At 42.0% G+C, this 15,931-nt stretch overlaps 1 protein-coding gene across 5 annotated transcripts in view; it reads right to left on the bottom strand.

Annotated features, from left to right (window-relative positions):
- Positions 1–15,931, bottom strand: part of PALM2AKAP2 (PALM2 and AKAP2 fusion) — a 271,609-nt gene that overhangs the window by 203,083 nt on the left and 52,595 nt on the right. For all 5 annotated transcript variants that reach the window (XM_075740493.1, XM_075740496.1, XM_075740495.1 and 2 more), the window contains exon 3: positions 3,649–3,779. In XM_075740493.1, coding sequence (XP_075596608.1) covers positions 3,649–3,779 — 131 coding nt within the window. The remainder of the gene's footprint in view (positions 1–3,648; positions 3,780–15,931) is intronic.

Below are 15,931 nucleotides of genomic sequence, written 5' to 3'. Positions count from 1 at the left end.
AGAAGAGGTGTAAGGGAAGGGAAATATTTTTCATTCATTTAATAATACAGCAATGCCTCTTCATCCTTGTCTCTACTGACAGGTTTCCAGCCCACTTAAGACTCAATGAGTGTTGACTAAGGGGTCCGATCTTCCCATGAAGTCCACTGGACCAACCACTTTTTAAAAGAAATGCAAGAGACAATAACAGGATTATTACATGGGGCAGCATAGGTCTTGTTTTGAAGACTCAACTTAGGCAAGCAGGAATGCTGGCAGTCCAGGACCAAACTTGCTTCAATGCTGCTTATTCTTTTATTTCCACTTCACATTTTTGGATACAAAGACTGTTTCTAGTATTCATACATTTCAAAATCTCTAACCATATTAAACTAATCCCAGCTATCAAATGATCATTCTGTCTATAATCTACTGTTACACCATTCATGTGCCTGCATCTTGTCTTAATCTTGCACTCCCTGTTCTTTTAACTTGTATGTGCACCTTTTACTTTTGTGTCCACTTGTTGGTAATTATCAGCATAATTGCACGATAGCATTTAATTATTTGTATTGCATTCTTTACTATAGACTGTTCTGCATTTTTTCTGGTTTTGTGATGCAGATATTTTTTCAGTTGCTTGGCACTAAGTGTACAGAAATGCTGACTAATATAGACATCCTTCTTCCAAATGCTTTTGCAGACAAGGGAGCTCATTAAATCATTACACTTACTCATGTCTACGTTTACTCATATGCACATATCCTTGCAAGCTACAAGCTGAAGTATGTGATTTCTTGTATCATGATAACATAGAAGTCTAATAAATAAACAGCAGTCTTGCATTTTTGCTGCCCCAGTTGAAATTAAACACCTCCCACACAAAGGAAAACTGATTACACTAGCTTAAGAATAAACACTACAAGCATGTGTACATCTTGCAAAACATCTGATTTTAGTGGGAAAGTCACTTAAAATTGAATTAGAAAAAGCAATACTCAACTGAAGCATTTGTGCTATGTGCAAGGCCTTCAAGACCATCTACAAACCCATAGCTAGCCCTGCTGTTTCCCTAAGGTAGAGCTATTTGCCTTTCTGCACAGCACAGACCTACATGAGCCCACATCTTCATTTATGAACATTAGTCTGGTCTCAAACACTTTCTCCTTCAGTTTTCTAAGTTTCACAGTTCACTCAGCTTGTCAGACCTACTAGTTACATCTGGCCTGCAAATAATGATTGGTATTTCTCTTGTGCCATGGCTGTTCATGTAGTAAACTCAGAGGTATGAGAAAGGGACCTTCCTGAGCACTCCAGTGTGAGCAGAAGAAATGGTGCTGCCTGAGATGACAATGGGATGCTCTGCTGCAAGAGGAAGGGGATGACTGCATGTTCCCTCTTGTTGAAACGGGGGCTCTGGTGCTGGCTGCCAGCAGAGGTTGGACATTGGCCTTCACAAGTAAGCTTCACCTTGCTCCTAGAGCAAATGTAAAAGACTTTGTATATTTTCCAATAGGGACAAACTCAGCACGTGTGCCACAAGACTCTTTCACAGACATCTTGATACTGCAGCTGCTCTGTGCTTGCACGTACTCTAATGAATATGTGTGACTCTAATGGATATGCAAGATCCATGGCACTGTGGTCACACAGTTCCCTGGTATCAACTCTATGGCTGGTCTTGCAGTAGTTTTCTATACTCCTGGTGTGGTGAAACAGTTTAGTCTGCACTCTGTCACCCTCATTGAGAGGATTTGGGCTGTTTCACAGGAGTCCCATTGGATAGTGCACAGTGCACCTCCAAGAGACCATTGGGCCCCTGCAAACATGAACATAGGAACAGTCCCTCTGTAATTCTCCCCTCTGATTCTCTCCTGGGAATGCAGAGAGGAAATGTGGTGCACAGGCAGCAAACAAATCCTTTCAGTTCATTCTACTTCACTCCTCCAGATGATGTGCTCGACATCTTCTCTCTTCTTCTTACCCCTTCTACAGCCCTTCAGCTTCTCAGCCTGTCTTGATGGGCTCTGGATGTGTCATGTTGTTATGGATGCAAATTGTAATTAGACTAATGGCCTCAACCTCTATTGTCTTATCTCTAGACTTCAGGTGTAATATTTTTTCATTTAAACTAAAATATGTTTTACTGTCTTTGGAGTTCCCTTAGAAAGATAACAGGGAGGTTAAGCATGCTAGCGAGGCTGTCAAACAAATGTCCTTTCAACTCAGGAGCAAGCAGCTGACCTGTCATTTGACAGATAGGTGGTCACAGCTCTCTTGCTTCCAAATATTCAAAGATTTTATTTCATGGCTGCAGTTAAGGATCTAAAAAAACAAACCATGGGGGTAAAGGTTTTACACAAATTTCCATCCTACACTTTGAACCAATTAAGCAAAGCACGTTTCATTGCCTTCAGTGCTGTTACTCACATCGCTAAAATTAAGCACATGCTGATAAGTTTTGCTGGATGGGGTCAGAGCACTTATCACCTTGCAGTATTCAGCACAAGATGAAATATGTATTACAGTACATATTTTTGAAATTCAGTCTATGTATTCTTTCCATCTACTGCATTAAATTATGGAGTAAAACATCAGGTAGCAAATGAAATTTTTTAAAAAAAGCTTTCTTGCCTTATGTTACCACAGATGTAAAAGAACAATACACATTCTGAGATCAGTTTTAATTAATAGGAATCACAAGACAGAGACCAGTAGTATGAGACAACTATTACATTCATGCTGATCTATTACTTCCACATAGAAGCCATTTAGTGTCGTCTGCTTGTGTATACCCCCAAAGAAGCATTTTCAGTGATTTCTCCAATAAATTTCACAAGAAACCTGGCATAAGGCAAATTGAGTTCACCAGCTGCTAGGCTAACACCTCAACCCTTGGACTGTTGGTCCTATTAGCTTTTTTCTGTCACTTATATGTCTCAGTTCACACATTTGTAAAAGCTGTGGTGCCAAATTTGACCAACTTTTGCCAATTTTCTGCCAGTTGAAAAACCTCTAAATTCACATAGCCTAAATGACAGAAGCAGCAGCTCTGGAATTTGTTCTGTAAGGGTTAAAAGCATTTTCCTTATGAGCTTTAGAGCCCATTGTTTGAAGCAAAACAAAGGGAAACACAAAAAAGAGGACAAATGTCAACTCAGACTGCAATGGGAAACTGATAAAAGGAACTAATTCTAACACCCAAACATTGCTTCTGAAAGCAGTAGATACTTGTTCTGCTGGTGTCATCTGCTGTTGCATTTTGAAAAGTCATTGGCACCAGTGAAAAGTGAGTACAAAAGAATGCCATCCCTCTTTGAACTCCTTTTGGCTGTAGGAGGTGTAAAGCAATGGAGAATCTCTTGAGTGTTCACCGAGTCATACATGTGCATCCGAAGGGGGAATTCAGCCCTCCTTTTAGCTCCCTTGTGAGAGAAGTACATCAAAGTCCCTTAAACACAAAGACACCGTGATGGCTCTACTTTGCAAACCATGGACATCTGGGAGACAAATTCTGGGCACATTTGGCTGTATGTGTGCCTGCCTCTTGCACTCTTCCCTGGGCAGCTGCTATCAGCTGCTGCCACAGATGGGGACATGAGCAAGGGAGGTCTCTAGCCTTAATCGGAATGACTGTTCTTAGGCAAAACAAAGGGAAACTGTCCCTACCTGTGTATGTTTTCTTCCAGCTTTTTCACCTTCAGCTCATCCTCTTCTGACTGCCTCCTTCTGGCTTCTTCCTCGTCTGCAGAGCCAGCAGGAATTCCCTGTAGCAGCCATTTTTCCCGAAGAGCTTTTGACTGTAAGGTAAAAAACCCCAAACCTTAGGAACAGACTGAGCAAAAACCATCTGAAGATTGAGAAGGAGCTGCCTCTGCTTCTGAATATTAGATTGTCCCCACTCAATTTCTGATTACTGCTTTAGACTGTTGATTTCAGGCAATCCATCAGCTGCTTATCTGGATGTCAGGTCTTCCAGATTTAGGAGTGTCAGTTTTACAGTATCCACTTTATTTACCATCGATGTCTTAATATGAAGTTATTTTTAGTTCCTAATAAAAAGAAGAGCGTAAATCATTCAAATTAGCCAGTCCTGCAAGAATTGAAATCCTTGAAAAAAAGTGTGGATCTCTTGTGAACTAATAAGGAAGGACTAAAATCCTAAACTTCTTAAATCTTCAAAAACAAAAGAGCAGTGTGCTCTAAATGCAATATGTTTCATCAAGGATAAAGTCAGTCTGCTATTAAGTTAATCAAAGATGTTCTTTTTGATTTATACCACAGATGCGTCTCCATACATTTACGGGAATACAGACAGACAGACACATGTATACATTCACACAAGCACACACATCACCTCTTAGCCAGACACAAATTAAAACAAATGAACAAAAGTCTTCTGGAAACCATGGGTATTTCAGGGCATAGTCACACTGTCACAGAAAGCAGCAATAGCCTACACCAAACAGAAGAATTCCTGGGAGTTTTGCTGTGTTTTCTACACCAAAAACATGGCTACAACCTCATCCAGTCACTGGTGTGCCTGTACCTTACCCAGGGGAGTTCACCAGTGGAGATGCACTGGTTGCAAGCAATCCTTTAAACAGTACGTCAGCCTGTGCATCTTATTTGGGCCAAATCCTGCCAGAGGGATACAGCACATCAGTTGACAGACAGGACAAGCACGGATCAAAAGGGAGATCAGGAGCCCAAAGCCACACAGGACTCTGCCTCCTGGCAAAAAGGAAATGGAGCTGGTGGAAAAAATGGTCAGCCAGGGATCAACCAAACTAGCCCCTTGCATTGACCAGAAAAGGGGAGCCTTGGTTCTGAATCTGCGAAGTGATTAGCAGTGCTAGTTCAAGGAACCCGCTGTGAGTGGATGTATCCTCTCCAGCAGACAGGGGCAAATAAGGAAATCATCAGTTCAAAGAAATTGCATTTCAGAGGCAGCCCAAATGTGCAGTATCATTCTTTTCAATGCCATGTTCGTCCATTCCAGTCGATAGAATCTGACTTGTGCAAACTATGTGTAAAGGAAAAACATTCATCACCAAAAGCAGGCTTCAAACTCAGCCCAAAATAGAAGGATTTTTGACATGACAGACAAGGCTTACTTGTTAGTTTTTGAGTGTATATATAGACATAGTATCTATGCACAAACTATTCTTGTCACTCCATGACCTATTTGACATCAGGCAATTAGATTTTAATAAGGCAGCAGACAGAAAGCAATACAAAACACTCAAGCGAATCAGACTACAAATTACTCCAGCTTTCACTGACTTTAACTGTGCTGTGCACTAAAGGATTTCTAGGTGGGTTTTAAGTAATTTTGATATGAATTAGGGACTTCTGCGTGACAGAAAATGTCTGAAGCACCAGTACCATGCAGTCATAGTCAACGGTTGGAACCACTGATGCTGGAGATGTACCTTACCCGCCTGAACTCAGCTCTGCTCGTGGCCTCCAAGGTGTTAGTTCACAAAACATCAGGATTACTATCTCTTGCCACGGCTTCTGCAGTACTGCTCCTTTTGCTGCCGCTACCATCTACTAGCGCTTCCTGTCACATTTCATGGGCTGGTAGTGAGATTTCCTGGTGGGACCTGTGCTTCCCTGTTCAAACTAGCTGATTACCGGCCAGAAGTTTCATCAGCTCATTCAGGTCCAATGTGCTATTGAAATGTCTTCTCAGCAGATGACTCCCAAGTCAACACATGTACCAAGGAACAAAGTGAGACAGTCCTAGATGGATTTACAGGTCCTGAGGTGCTAAGCATTTAACAGCCTCTGGTTTGACATTTAAAAGCTCTCAGTAGCACAATTCAGTGGGTATCTACTGGGCTAGATCCAGGTTGATTGCTTTTAGAAAATTGCTGTCTCTTCTTTAAAAAGAAATGTGGCCAGTTGCATGCGGAACTATGTTGCTACACGTGTCATACTCAGCTGAGGACTCTGATCAGAAATCTTGAGTGATACTCAGTTGGAAAAAAACCCCAAGTGCCTAAAGACCAAACTCCTAAAATGAAGGCATCCTTTTCTTTTTTTAAACCTGTTTTAGGTATGGTTCCAGCAGTGCTAATAAAGCCTTTGGCAAAGTGCTGCTTGGGCAGCACTGAAGACAGTCAGTTAACAGTCACTCCTCATTTGCTACAGGAGGACAGATAAAATCCAGGCTTTTGTCAATGTGCTTTTACAGAATCCCCATGCTGATGCTGAGACAAGGAGAAGCCCATTCCTTCTGTACAACTGCTGTAGACCAAAAATAAGATATTTCCTGCAGCTTTTGTTTTGGTCTTTGTTTATGTGAAACATTTAAGCTACAAAATCACATGATTGCTTTCTCCCAGAAGCCCCCTTTTTGACCTATTAATAGCATGAATTTGAAACTGGAAAGCATCAATGGGATTTTTAAAAGATATTTAGAGACAAGAATGCTATGATCTACTAAAAATCCTCCCTCTTGGGTGAAATGTCAGCATATTTTATCTAAAACAGGAAAGCTGGTAGCTTTGATGTTTTTGGCTCTCCTTTTTAAAATGAAAATTAAGGCGTTTGTTAAATACTATACGGAGGAACCCAGACAAGAAGACTCTGAGAAATGGAAACATTTATAAGAAGCATTTCTTAAAATTCAGAGGGTCTATTTGCCAGGCTGTTGAGGTTACATATATTTACACACCCACTGCGAATACAATAGGCAAACAGGCAGACACGCGTCAGGGGACCACGCACAACTGTCTTGCTGTCTGGGAAACATTTTCTCCCCTGCCAGACAGCGGGCATGGTGCTGAGGCAGTGGGTAGGGGGAAGAATCTCTCACCTGCTCTGAGTAAACCGTTCCCAGGGCATTTTTATCAGAAACCCTGGGGAAAGGCTTTGGCAGGCAAGATGAGACCAAGGGTGGGTAGCCTGCGATAGGAAGGTGGAGGTAGGGCTGCGCTGGGCACTTGGGCACAGGTCCTGGGTATGAGACAGTCCAGTGCAGCAGCCAGCATCGAGGCAGTCCAGCCAGATGCAAACCAGAGCCAGATGTGGCTTGGAAACAAAGGACGCTTCGCTGCCATCTGTCCTCCACAGCTGCAAAATTTGGGTTACGCTTCTTGAAAAAATCTTATCCCAGGAAGAATAGGAGGTGTTTCTCAAATCTGATAAAAGAAGAATGCGTGCATGAGGATGGAGCCCCAAAATAGCTAGCTGTATGAGTTACCCTTGCTTAACAATGTTGTGCATTTGCTTTACTTAACAGTCTGTGACTAAAATGGCCACAAGGTAGTATTTCAGCATTGCTCCTCCTTCTTTGTTATGAGCTTTAACTCTCTACTGCATCTCAGAGCTTCTTTATGCACCAAAGTTGTGCTGTATGATTAGACATTGTCAAAATCATAGAGAGCTCCAAGAGTGGCCAGATATACTATTGTAAAAATAGAGTTATTTGTAACAGCTCATTCCAATACTGGAATGTGAATAGACTTTTCAGAAGGCACCACTTCACTGGTACAACAACAACTATGCTATGTACGGTTTTGTATAAGTATTCCTTCAGTTACTGCAAGAGTACAGTTTCTTCAGGGCTAAATCCTTCAGCAGAAATTAGATCATGTCATTAAAAAGGCTCTCTGTTACTGAAGTGGAAAGGGCACTGAGTTTGCAATGCTCTAGGTCACCACTGCTCTCAGGTGATTTCATCTCTCTGCACACAAGTGAGATTGCAGAGATAACCGGCAGCGCCATGTTTATTTTGTTTAAGTGTAGGAAAGCAGAGTGACTTCTCCATGATGCAAAAAAGGAAAAAAAAACAAGTCATCATTGTGTGAACGGATTATGGTGAGGACAGAAATAAGCGAACAGATCTTGGACAGGACAGAAAGAAATCATGCCAAATATTTGAATGCAGTAGACACAGTAATGGCCATAGATGTGGTCCACAGCTCTCTTATGTGCTATTTATTCCAGCTTCATGCTTCAGGACAGTAAAGCCTGAGGGCTTTAAGTTGTTTGCATTTAGTGCTAGCAAGGAAATAATGCATAGCCCCTTAAATGCACAGAGTAGAATTAATGTTGTATTGAAAAGAAAATCTTTACTTCCAATGTTGCATCTTGCTTTCACGTTGCATCACAAGTTTAAATATAAGGGGACATTTTATTTTAGCAAGTAAATCTTTTTAGCATCATTTTCATGTACCATTACATACCACCTCTGGACTCCCTGCTTGTGAAAGGTGATTAATTCTACTCATCAGTCTCATTGATTTTGGACCTACTTCCATAAACATTGCTAATAAAGAGTAACACATTTCCAGTCCCACCTGACGTGTTGCAGTGTCTTAACCTGAGGTGCTGACGCATTTGCCAGACTTGTCATTTCACTCTTTATAAAAATACAAAAGCAATTCTTGCTGTGCCGCTACCTTTTGAGGTAGTTTCTTCAAGCAGTTTTGGGGTTGGTTTTTTTTTGGTTTTTTTTTTTTTTTTTGCATTTACAAGTGGTTAGAGGGGCAATCAGTACTATCTCTTCTTGAGAGCAGTGCTTGCTGAAATGGAGCACTCCTCTGGTTGCTGAGTAATTTTCTAGGAAGCTGATAATTCTGAGGAGAAACAAAAGTCAAAAGCTGACCCAAGACAGCTTCCTCCAGTAAAATGTGCCTGCTCTTGAGAAACACTACTGGATATGGACTACTCAGGGTAATGATGCTCTTCTGTGCCCTACCAAATGGGCAATAATGATCCCTGGTGTAATTCCACTGAAATCAGTGGTGCTATAGCTAAGGCACTTTAACTGAAACTTTTGCCAAATTGAAGTTTTGCCAAAAGTATGTGTTTCTGAGGCTTGAAGACCACCAGACATTAACAATTTAGAGATGGAATTATTTATTTTTATGAAATTATTTTCTCCCTACATGCATTCAGTATTTCTGTCCTGGAAAAAAGGTGAATGCAGGAGATTGGTTCCTCTAATTCTCAATTTTGCATATAACCAGCCCATACCCTACTAAAAGAGTGCAATAAATAAGAATCCTTCACCTGGCAGTGTGAGAGTCAGATATTACCCCCAAACACTCCCATCAGGACTCTAGCATAACTGGCTGCATTTCAGATTTGCTCGCTGCATTTCACAAAGCTCCCTTGGTACAAAAAGGCTGGATTTTCCAGGCAAATCTGGAGCTCTGGAAGCAGCGATGAGCTTGGTTTTGCTATTTGGGAGCTACCTGGAACCCCCTGCCCAGGCAGTTACAGGAGGGAGGGCTTCCAGAGCAGCAGAGCCTGCTCTGCCTGTGCATGCTCCCAAGCAAACTGAGTTTGCAAGGAACACAAGTGCAAGAATGACCACCACTAAAACTGCTCTGGGACGCCTCCCTTTTCCTCTCTACCCGTTCCCGTGGCTGCTCCGAACACTGCCTCTCTTGCTTGCCATGTTTTTAGGCAGCTTCCCCTGCCGTCCAGCTGGCCCTAACCCAGGTTACCCAGCAGGTTGGGTCTGGCCTGCTGGCGTGCAGCACAATTGCCAGTGTTAGCAAGGAGGTTACTGGGACATGTACCTAGATTATAGAAAGACTTGTTCCTTTGCCAGCAGGCCTTCCCTTGCCTTCCAAAAAAGAGGAAAAAAAATTGCTTGCCTGGCTGTAATGTGAACAGGCACATTAATGTTAGATGCCCTTAAATATGCAAATACAGAGAAGGGCCGTAGACATAAGGAGTATGACAGGCAGGTCAATCTCGAAATAAGCAGCTCCTCAAAATGTATTCCTGCACGATGCTGTAATTTTTCATTTTCTGATGGGTGAACAAAACAGTCCAGCTCTTTGCCCAGACTGATGCACAATTTTCCTACATGGCGTTTCAGTGTGAGAGACTCTGCTTGCAAAACAGAGGAGGGGTGTGGTCCTCGGCAAACACAAAAGATTTTACTCGGCTCTGCTGCAAGATGGATGTGGCCTTGTACAGCATGGCTAACACTGGAACAGAACAAGCAGCCATTTCCATCTTGCTGGTATGATCTGGTTTTGCTTAGAAGCAAAACTTTCTGTGCGTTTCCAGTCATCTAAGACACTTGTTCTAGCCTAAGGAGCATGTCTGCATGATACACGAATATGACTCAAGCATTGTCCAAATTAGGCAATTAAGTCATGCTTGCAGCTTGATTGTAGTCTTGACTTCAATCACAAGGTCATAGCTAACATAAGTATAATTCAACAAAAAAGTATGTTAGCTGATGGAGCTTAGTCACCCAAGACCAAATAGCATGTTTATAAAGCAGATTAAATATCCTGTAGAGCTGCAAGTTTGTTGTTATTCTTTGTTCAAGAAACAAACAAAACATTTTTTAGAAATACCATAAGGAAGTGGTGTCTTAAAATTTTTTTTTTTTAAGAATACATTTAGACCAAGAGTTGCAAATATTTTCCAGCAGTCACTTAATGTGTATTCATCATGCAGAATATTAAAACACATATTAACTAACTTTTATCAAGCGTGTTGTTAATATGTGCCCACTGTAACTGACAACCTTTTGTCACCAGGGACTAATGGCTTAACCTCTTCCAGAGTTTCTTCTCAGCCACGCAGGTACAGGCCATTGTGTCACTTGCTTGAGTTTTCTCTTTCCATAAAACCCTTACTCTTATTTCAGAGCTGCTTGAAAGTTTCCTGGTGCCTCCAAGGCAGTTTGCTAATCCACGGGCCTAGTGTACTGCCTGTCCCCAAGCAGCCTGTCTCTTTTCCCCATAGCTCCTGGGGTGACAGAGGTTTGCTACAGCACCAGTGATCCACCGCGCTGGGGGTGCAACGGGGGTGCATGTGGGGACATGAGTAAATAAAGAGTAAATAAAGTAAATAAGTAAATAAATAAATAAGTAAATAAAAATAAACAATGGTCACTTTTATGATAAGCACCACCTGGAATCGTGGCAGCCAAAAGACTTTGCAGACATCATCTTCCTCCCTCGTTTGTTTGCTGTAGCTGGTACCTGTGACAGCCCTTCAGCCCCCCTCAGTATTTACTCAGTCACTGCTCCTCCTCAAAGCACGTGCTTGGCACAGCAACAGATCAGACAGGAATGCGTTAAACAGTGCGATGTCACTGCAGAAACGGGTGAGGGAAGACTGAGAGAGCTGGCAAGATTTGTGTTCCCTTGGGAAGGGCTAGATCTCAGCTGGGTGCCCCCGTGGCAAGGCAAGGGGATGCAAGAGCGTGGCAGCAGTGTAAACCGCGTGCAAGCGGAGCTGCAGGTGCATGGGGAAGGCACGGCTGTGGCCAGCTACCGGAGGGATGGGTGTGATAATACCTATAGGTGCTTCATGAAGATTTCATGCTTTGTCTGTTTAAAAACTCTCAGGAACAGACATTGCAGCTGTGCAGATAGAGGCCCAATTAGGAACGCTTTGGGGGAAAAAAGAGCCAATTGTTTTACGTCCTCAGAGTAAGCTTCCCATCCATTAGCAAGGTCACCAGTGTAAATATTTTGTGTGCATTGCTTTTAAATTGTTCAGGTCCCATATTTTATTTAACTTTGTAAACCAAGTAGACAGTTGTTTCCATACAAAGACGAAGAACAAGAAATAAAACCCAAGCTCCTTCAGCTGCAAGGAAACCCACCACAGCAAGAGACATTGTCAAGACTCTATGAGAAGACACAAAGTTTGTGTCTCTCTTGCTCAGATAATTCATCAGCCATGGAGCCCTGGTCTGTGCAGACTAGTTTCACCGGTAGTGAGGGGACACAGCTTGCAAAAGGGGATGCTGCAACGAGTGCACAAGTGGTCCTCAGGACAGTGGCCTGACCTCGGAGCAGGTTTCCTGGGGGGGAGCGTGAGATCTCCATCCCAGGAAAGAGTCCAAACGTAATGGGACAAGGATGGGCATGGGAGCAACCTGCTCCAGTTGGCAGGGGCACAAGGAGACCTCCAGGGTGCCCTCATACATAAATTACTTATGAATCCATGGGAATGTCTCTGTTTCCCAGGGAATTTTGGAGCTGGAGTAAGAAACAGCTTCAAGCTAACTGAAGTTGCTGGACTTTGTGTGGTTGGACTGAAAAATTGAGTAAGATTCTCTTTTACAGATACACACGTGAAAAGCGTTTGATCACACCTTTACCTCCTGCAGCCAGAAATTTAGGTATGCTTTTGTTTTCCTTATGAGTACTCACTCCATGTTTTCAAAGGAAATAAAGCATGGTTTTGAGGGGAAAAAAAATTAACTCTTTTTGGAATAGTTAACAATCTGGCATTTCAAAAACTGGCAACCCTCTCCCCTCAAAACGAATGCAAGTTTTGCAAGTTATCATCATTACTACACAGCCACAGTTGCTTTTACTATTATCTTCTGAAAGAATAATTTCCTCTCTACATTCAGTCTGTCCTCAGCTTCAGTTTATCAGTCTTTCCCACATACACACATCAGTCAAAAGAGGCAAAAAGAAAAGCTATTTTTCAGTGATGTCTTTCTTTTCTGGTCATAAAAATTCTCATATTCATTGTTTTAAAAAGTTGGATTCAGGTCATGTGAATTCATTTTTGAGCACATATCAGGCCATTAGGAGAGGCTGGGGTTGAGGCGAGCTGTAAACACCCTGGAGCTACTTTGATACAGTCCAGCTAAATCAAAAACTGCTGAGTGGCAGTGACCTGCTCGAAGGACCTTCTTACTGGTGGAAAGATGAGTGCCAATTCTGATGGGTTTCAAGGAAGTCCTGCCTGTATGGGGACACTTACTTACATGGTCATCCCAGGATAACTCTGCCGCAGTTCCAAGTACAACTCACACAGCAATACCTTTTTCCTGAATAAGAGCATTCTTGCAGAGGGATTACACCAAAATTACTGTACATTCATCTGCGTGGCAATGACATCCAAGCACATAAGGAACATGAGTTAAAGGACTAAATCTTTCATCTCTTTGGGGTAGTCAAATTGTGTAGCTGGCCTGGAGAAACTCTTCTATTATGGCTAAAATATTTTATCCGGGGATAGATATTTTGTTTTGTGATTACTTGAAAACAAAAATATACAAAGACTTTTTAAATCTCTCATTTCCAAATGCTACTTCCTAGCAAGGATATCCTAAGGTTTTGTGCTCTGTAAACAATTCAGAAAGCACAAGTGCCCTAAATCCTCAGGCTGTGCAGTCATATTCCCTCTCCCACTCCCTTTCTGGCCTAAGGAATCTGAATTTCTCTTCTGGATCATAGAACAAGTTAGCAGAGAGGCATAGAGCCTCTTCTCAGCTTAAATCCTGGTGGGACGCGAGCTTCCCAGGGTAAGGTGGGTGTCAGCCCCAAGATGCTAATGCACAGAATGGTACAAACAGGGGTCCCCTATGCTCTGGAAATGGAATTGGAAATTTCTCTCCAAATTAGCTCTTAACCTCTCCATGCCCCAGAACTGCGTTTGGGAAATGGAGATGACAGGACCTTCCAGTCTCGAGAGGTGCGGTGGGCTCCAGTACATTAAAAACAGAGGGTTAGCCTGGGACTATCACACCAGGCATCGCATACCGGAAAGAGTGCTTGACTGTTAATAAGAATAGGTTTTGTGGGCTATTACACTGACCCTGTAGAGAATGGAGACTGTCCATGACATCATCAAACTTTTTTTTTTTTGTGCTTAACTGAGTTGCCATTCAGTTTAAGGGTTAATTTACATGAAAATCATAAAGGCATACAACATAAAGAAATAAAAAGATTCCTTCAATCACAGAAGTTATCTCTGTTTTTCCACGCTGTTGCAGATAGATAGACAGACAGATAGACAGACTGACTGATCTATTTATATTCTCTGTCAGCAGTTATTTTAAAACTGGAATAAACTGAAAATAGCAATGTAACTGTGGAATAATACAATTAAAATTTATTTATAGATAAGATAGCTTCAGCTAAAGCCATACCCTAACAAAATCTCTGTAACATAAAAAGGCTTTTCCTTCCTTCAGAGTAAAGATGTAATTATGTTATAGATTAAGTGTTCATGAACTGCAGTCTTTTAGAAGCAGATGTTAACAGAAATAGGTCCCTAATATTTATATCACTCCAGAAATAAAATAACTGTGGTAAATGGATTTACTGTAATAGTTAAAGTAACAGCAGAGAAGTAATTTTTCATTCAATTAGGAGGTTTTGTGATGTTTATTTTATTACCAGCCGCCACCAAACAGAGCTACAGTAAACAATTACAGAAATTCTGTTCAACTAACTACAGAGGCAGCCAGATTTTGGAAGAAATCCTTCTACCCTAGAGTTTATTTGGAATAGTAAACATCTCCATTAAAACAGGCCCGCCCAACTGCTGTCTAGCTGAACAAATTCTTAAAAGCAGCTGTTGCTTGTAGGTTATCTCTCCAGTGCAACTAACTAACCAAAACCAACTATTATATTCCTCAAGAAGCCACATCATGTTGATGGAAACTGCAGACAGTGTGTTTGCGTAAGGTGAATTTTGCCCATTTTTCTGCTTTCAAACTACAGAGGCTGGTAACACTTCTAGTTCTTATGGACACGGCAAGCCCTGTTTGTAAGAGTATGGCCAATGAACTGCCGAAACATGAAGTTTAAACTCCATCTATTCTAAAACAAAACACATCCTGTGTTATATGAAAGAAGAAGTATTATTTTGGCATTAAAGTTTAAAGTAGGTTGGAAGTAAGAAGAGCTGTAAATTGCCTCTTATTAGAGAAAACCAGCATGTTCAGCCTCAAAAAATGGGGCTTCAAAGCACCTTTATAACTTTTCCAACACCAAGGGCCTTTCCAATGAAGCATCTGATTGTAACATAGACCATCACACCTCCTGCCTTCAACGGAGTGCCCCGACAGCCCTGAAGTGCCACGTGGATGCTCCGTGCCCACCAACGTCCCTACTTTCCAGCCATTCACGGAAGAGGTGCTGTGGCTTTCCCTGTCAGCAACGAGGGAATTCAGTTTTCAGAGCCTACACTACTGTAGACACTCTGCTACTCCAGACTTGCACACTTGGAGGGTTTCACTTGATTAACTCAGAAACTCACACAGACCATTAATAGCTGAGCTACGTTTTTGTCCTGGTGTCCTCAGCCATAAAGCCATTGGCCTCATTCTCAGGAGCCTTTGTAAAACACGTTGCCAAAGCTTTGTCCACGTTCAGTGCTGACATTTACTGACTCCGGTGTCTGCTGGGCTATTCTGCCTAAAACAATGGGGCAGCCGCTGCCGTTACCTTATTTTCAGCCAGGTAGTAACACAGGAAAAATGAATGAACCAGTAGTAGAGTTAAGTCATTTTGCCAGGGGTCTAATTGGCATCAGCAACTTGAAAACTGTAGGTAATCCAGCATAAACATTTCCAATAAGCTATTTCTACAAGATATTTTTCCTATGTGAATAAAATCATCTGAAATTAACAGACCTCCCGTAGCTTCCAGAACCTTTATTAGGTAACCAAACATGCTATTTTACACAGTGTATTTCAAAAAGAAAATTACTCTGGCATTGCACAAAAATGAATCAAACTGATTGAATCCTGGCATGAATGTATTTGGGTGAACTCAAGCTGTTACGCCTGTGGGATCAACCCAGATACTGCAGACACAGGATTAACCCAGATACTATTTTCAAAGGTTCCTCCACAGCAGATTTTAATGAACACTAATATGAAGTTCTTATACTCTGCACTGACATCAACAACTTCAGAGCATTCTGAGTACACACATGGGCTTCCTAGGCAAGCTTGGTCTTTTTGCCCTGGATTTATGTCTTGCACAGAATTAGTTGAAATCCACATAATTCAGGAAATGAACCGCATTCTAGCTAGCACTTCTAAAGGAAAATGGTTGCACTTATTTTTGGCTGTGTGAGCCAGACTGAAGAGCCATATCAGACTGGGGACTATATTCAGAGTGGACTCGGAGCCCCTGGCTTGCTCAGAGCACACAGGGTGAGGTGAGGGAGAGCCTTGGGGAGGTGGGTGGAGGATACACAG

The sequence above is a fragment of the Balearica regulorum genome, chromosome Z (genome assembly GCF_011004875.1).
Source record: "Balearica regulorum gibbericeps isolate bBalReg1 chromosome Z, bBalReg1.pri, whole genome shotgun sequence".
NCBI lineage: Eukaryota > Metazoa > Chordata > Aves > Gruiformes > Gruidae > Balearica > Balearica regulorum.
This window is presented reverse-complemented; position numbering and strand designations above follow the sequence as displayed.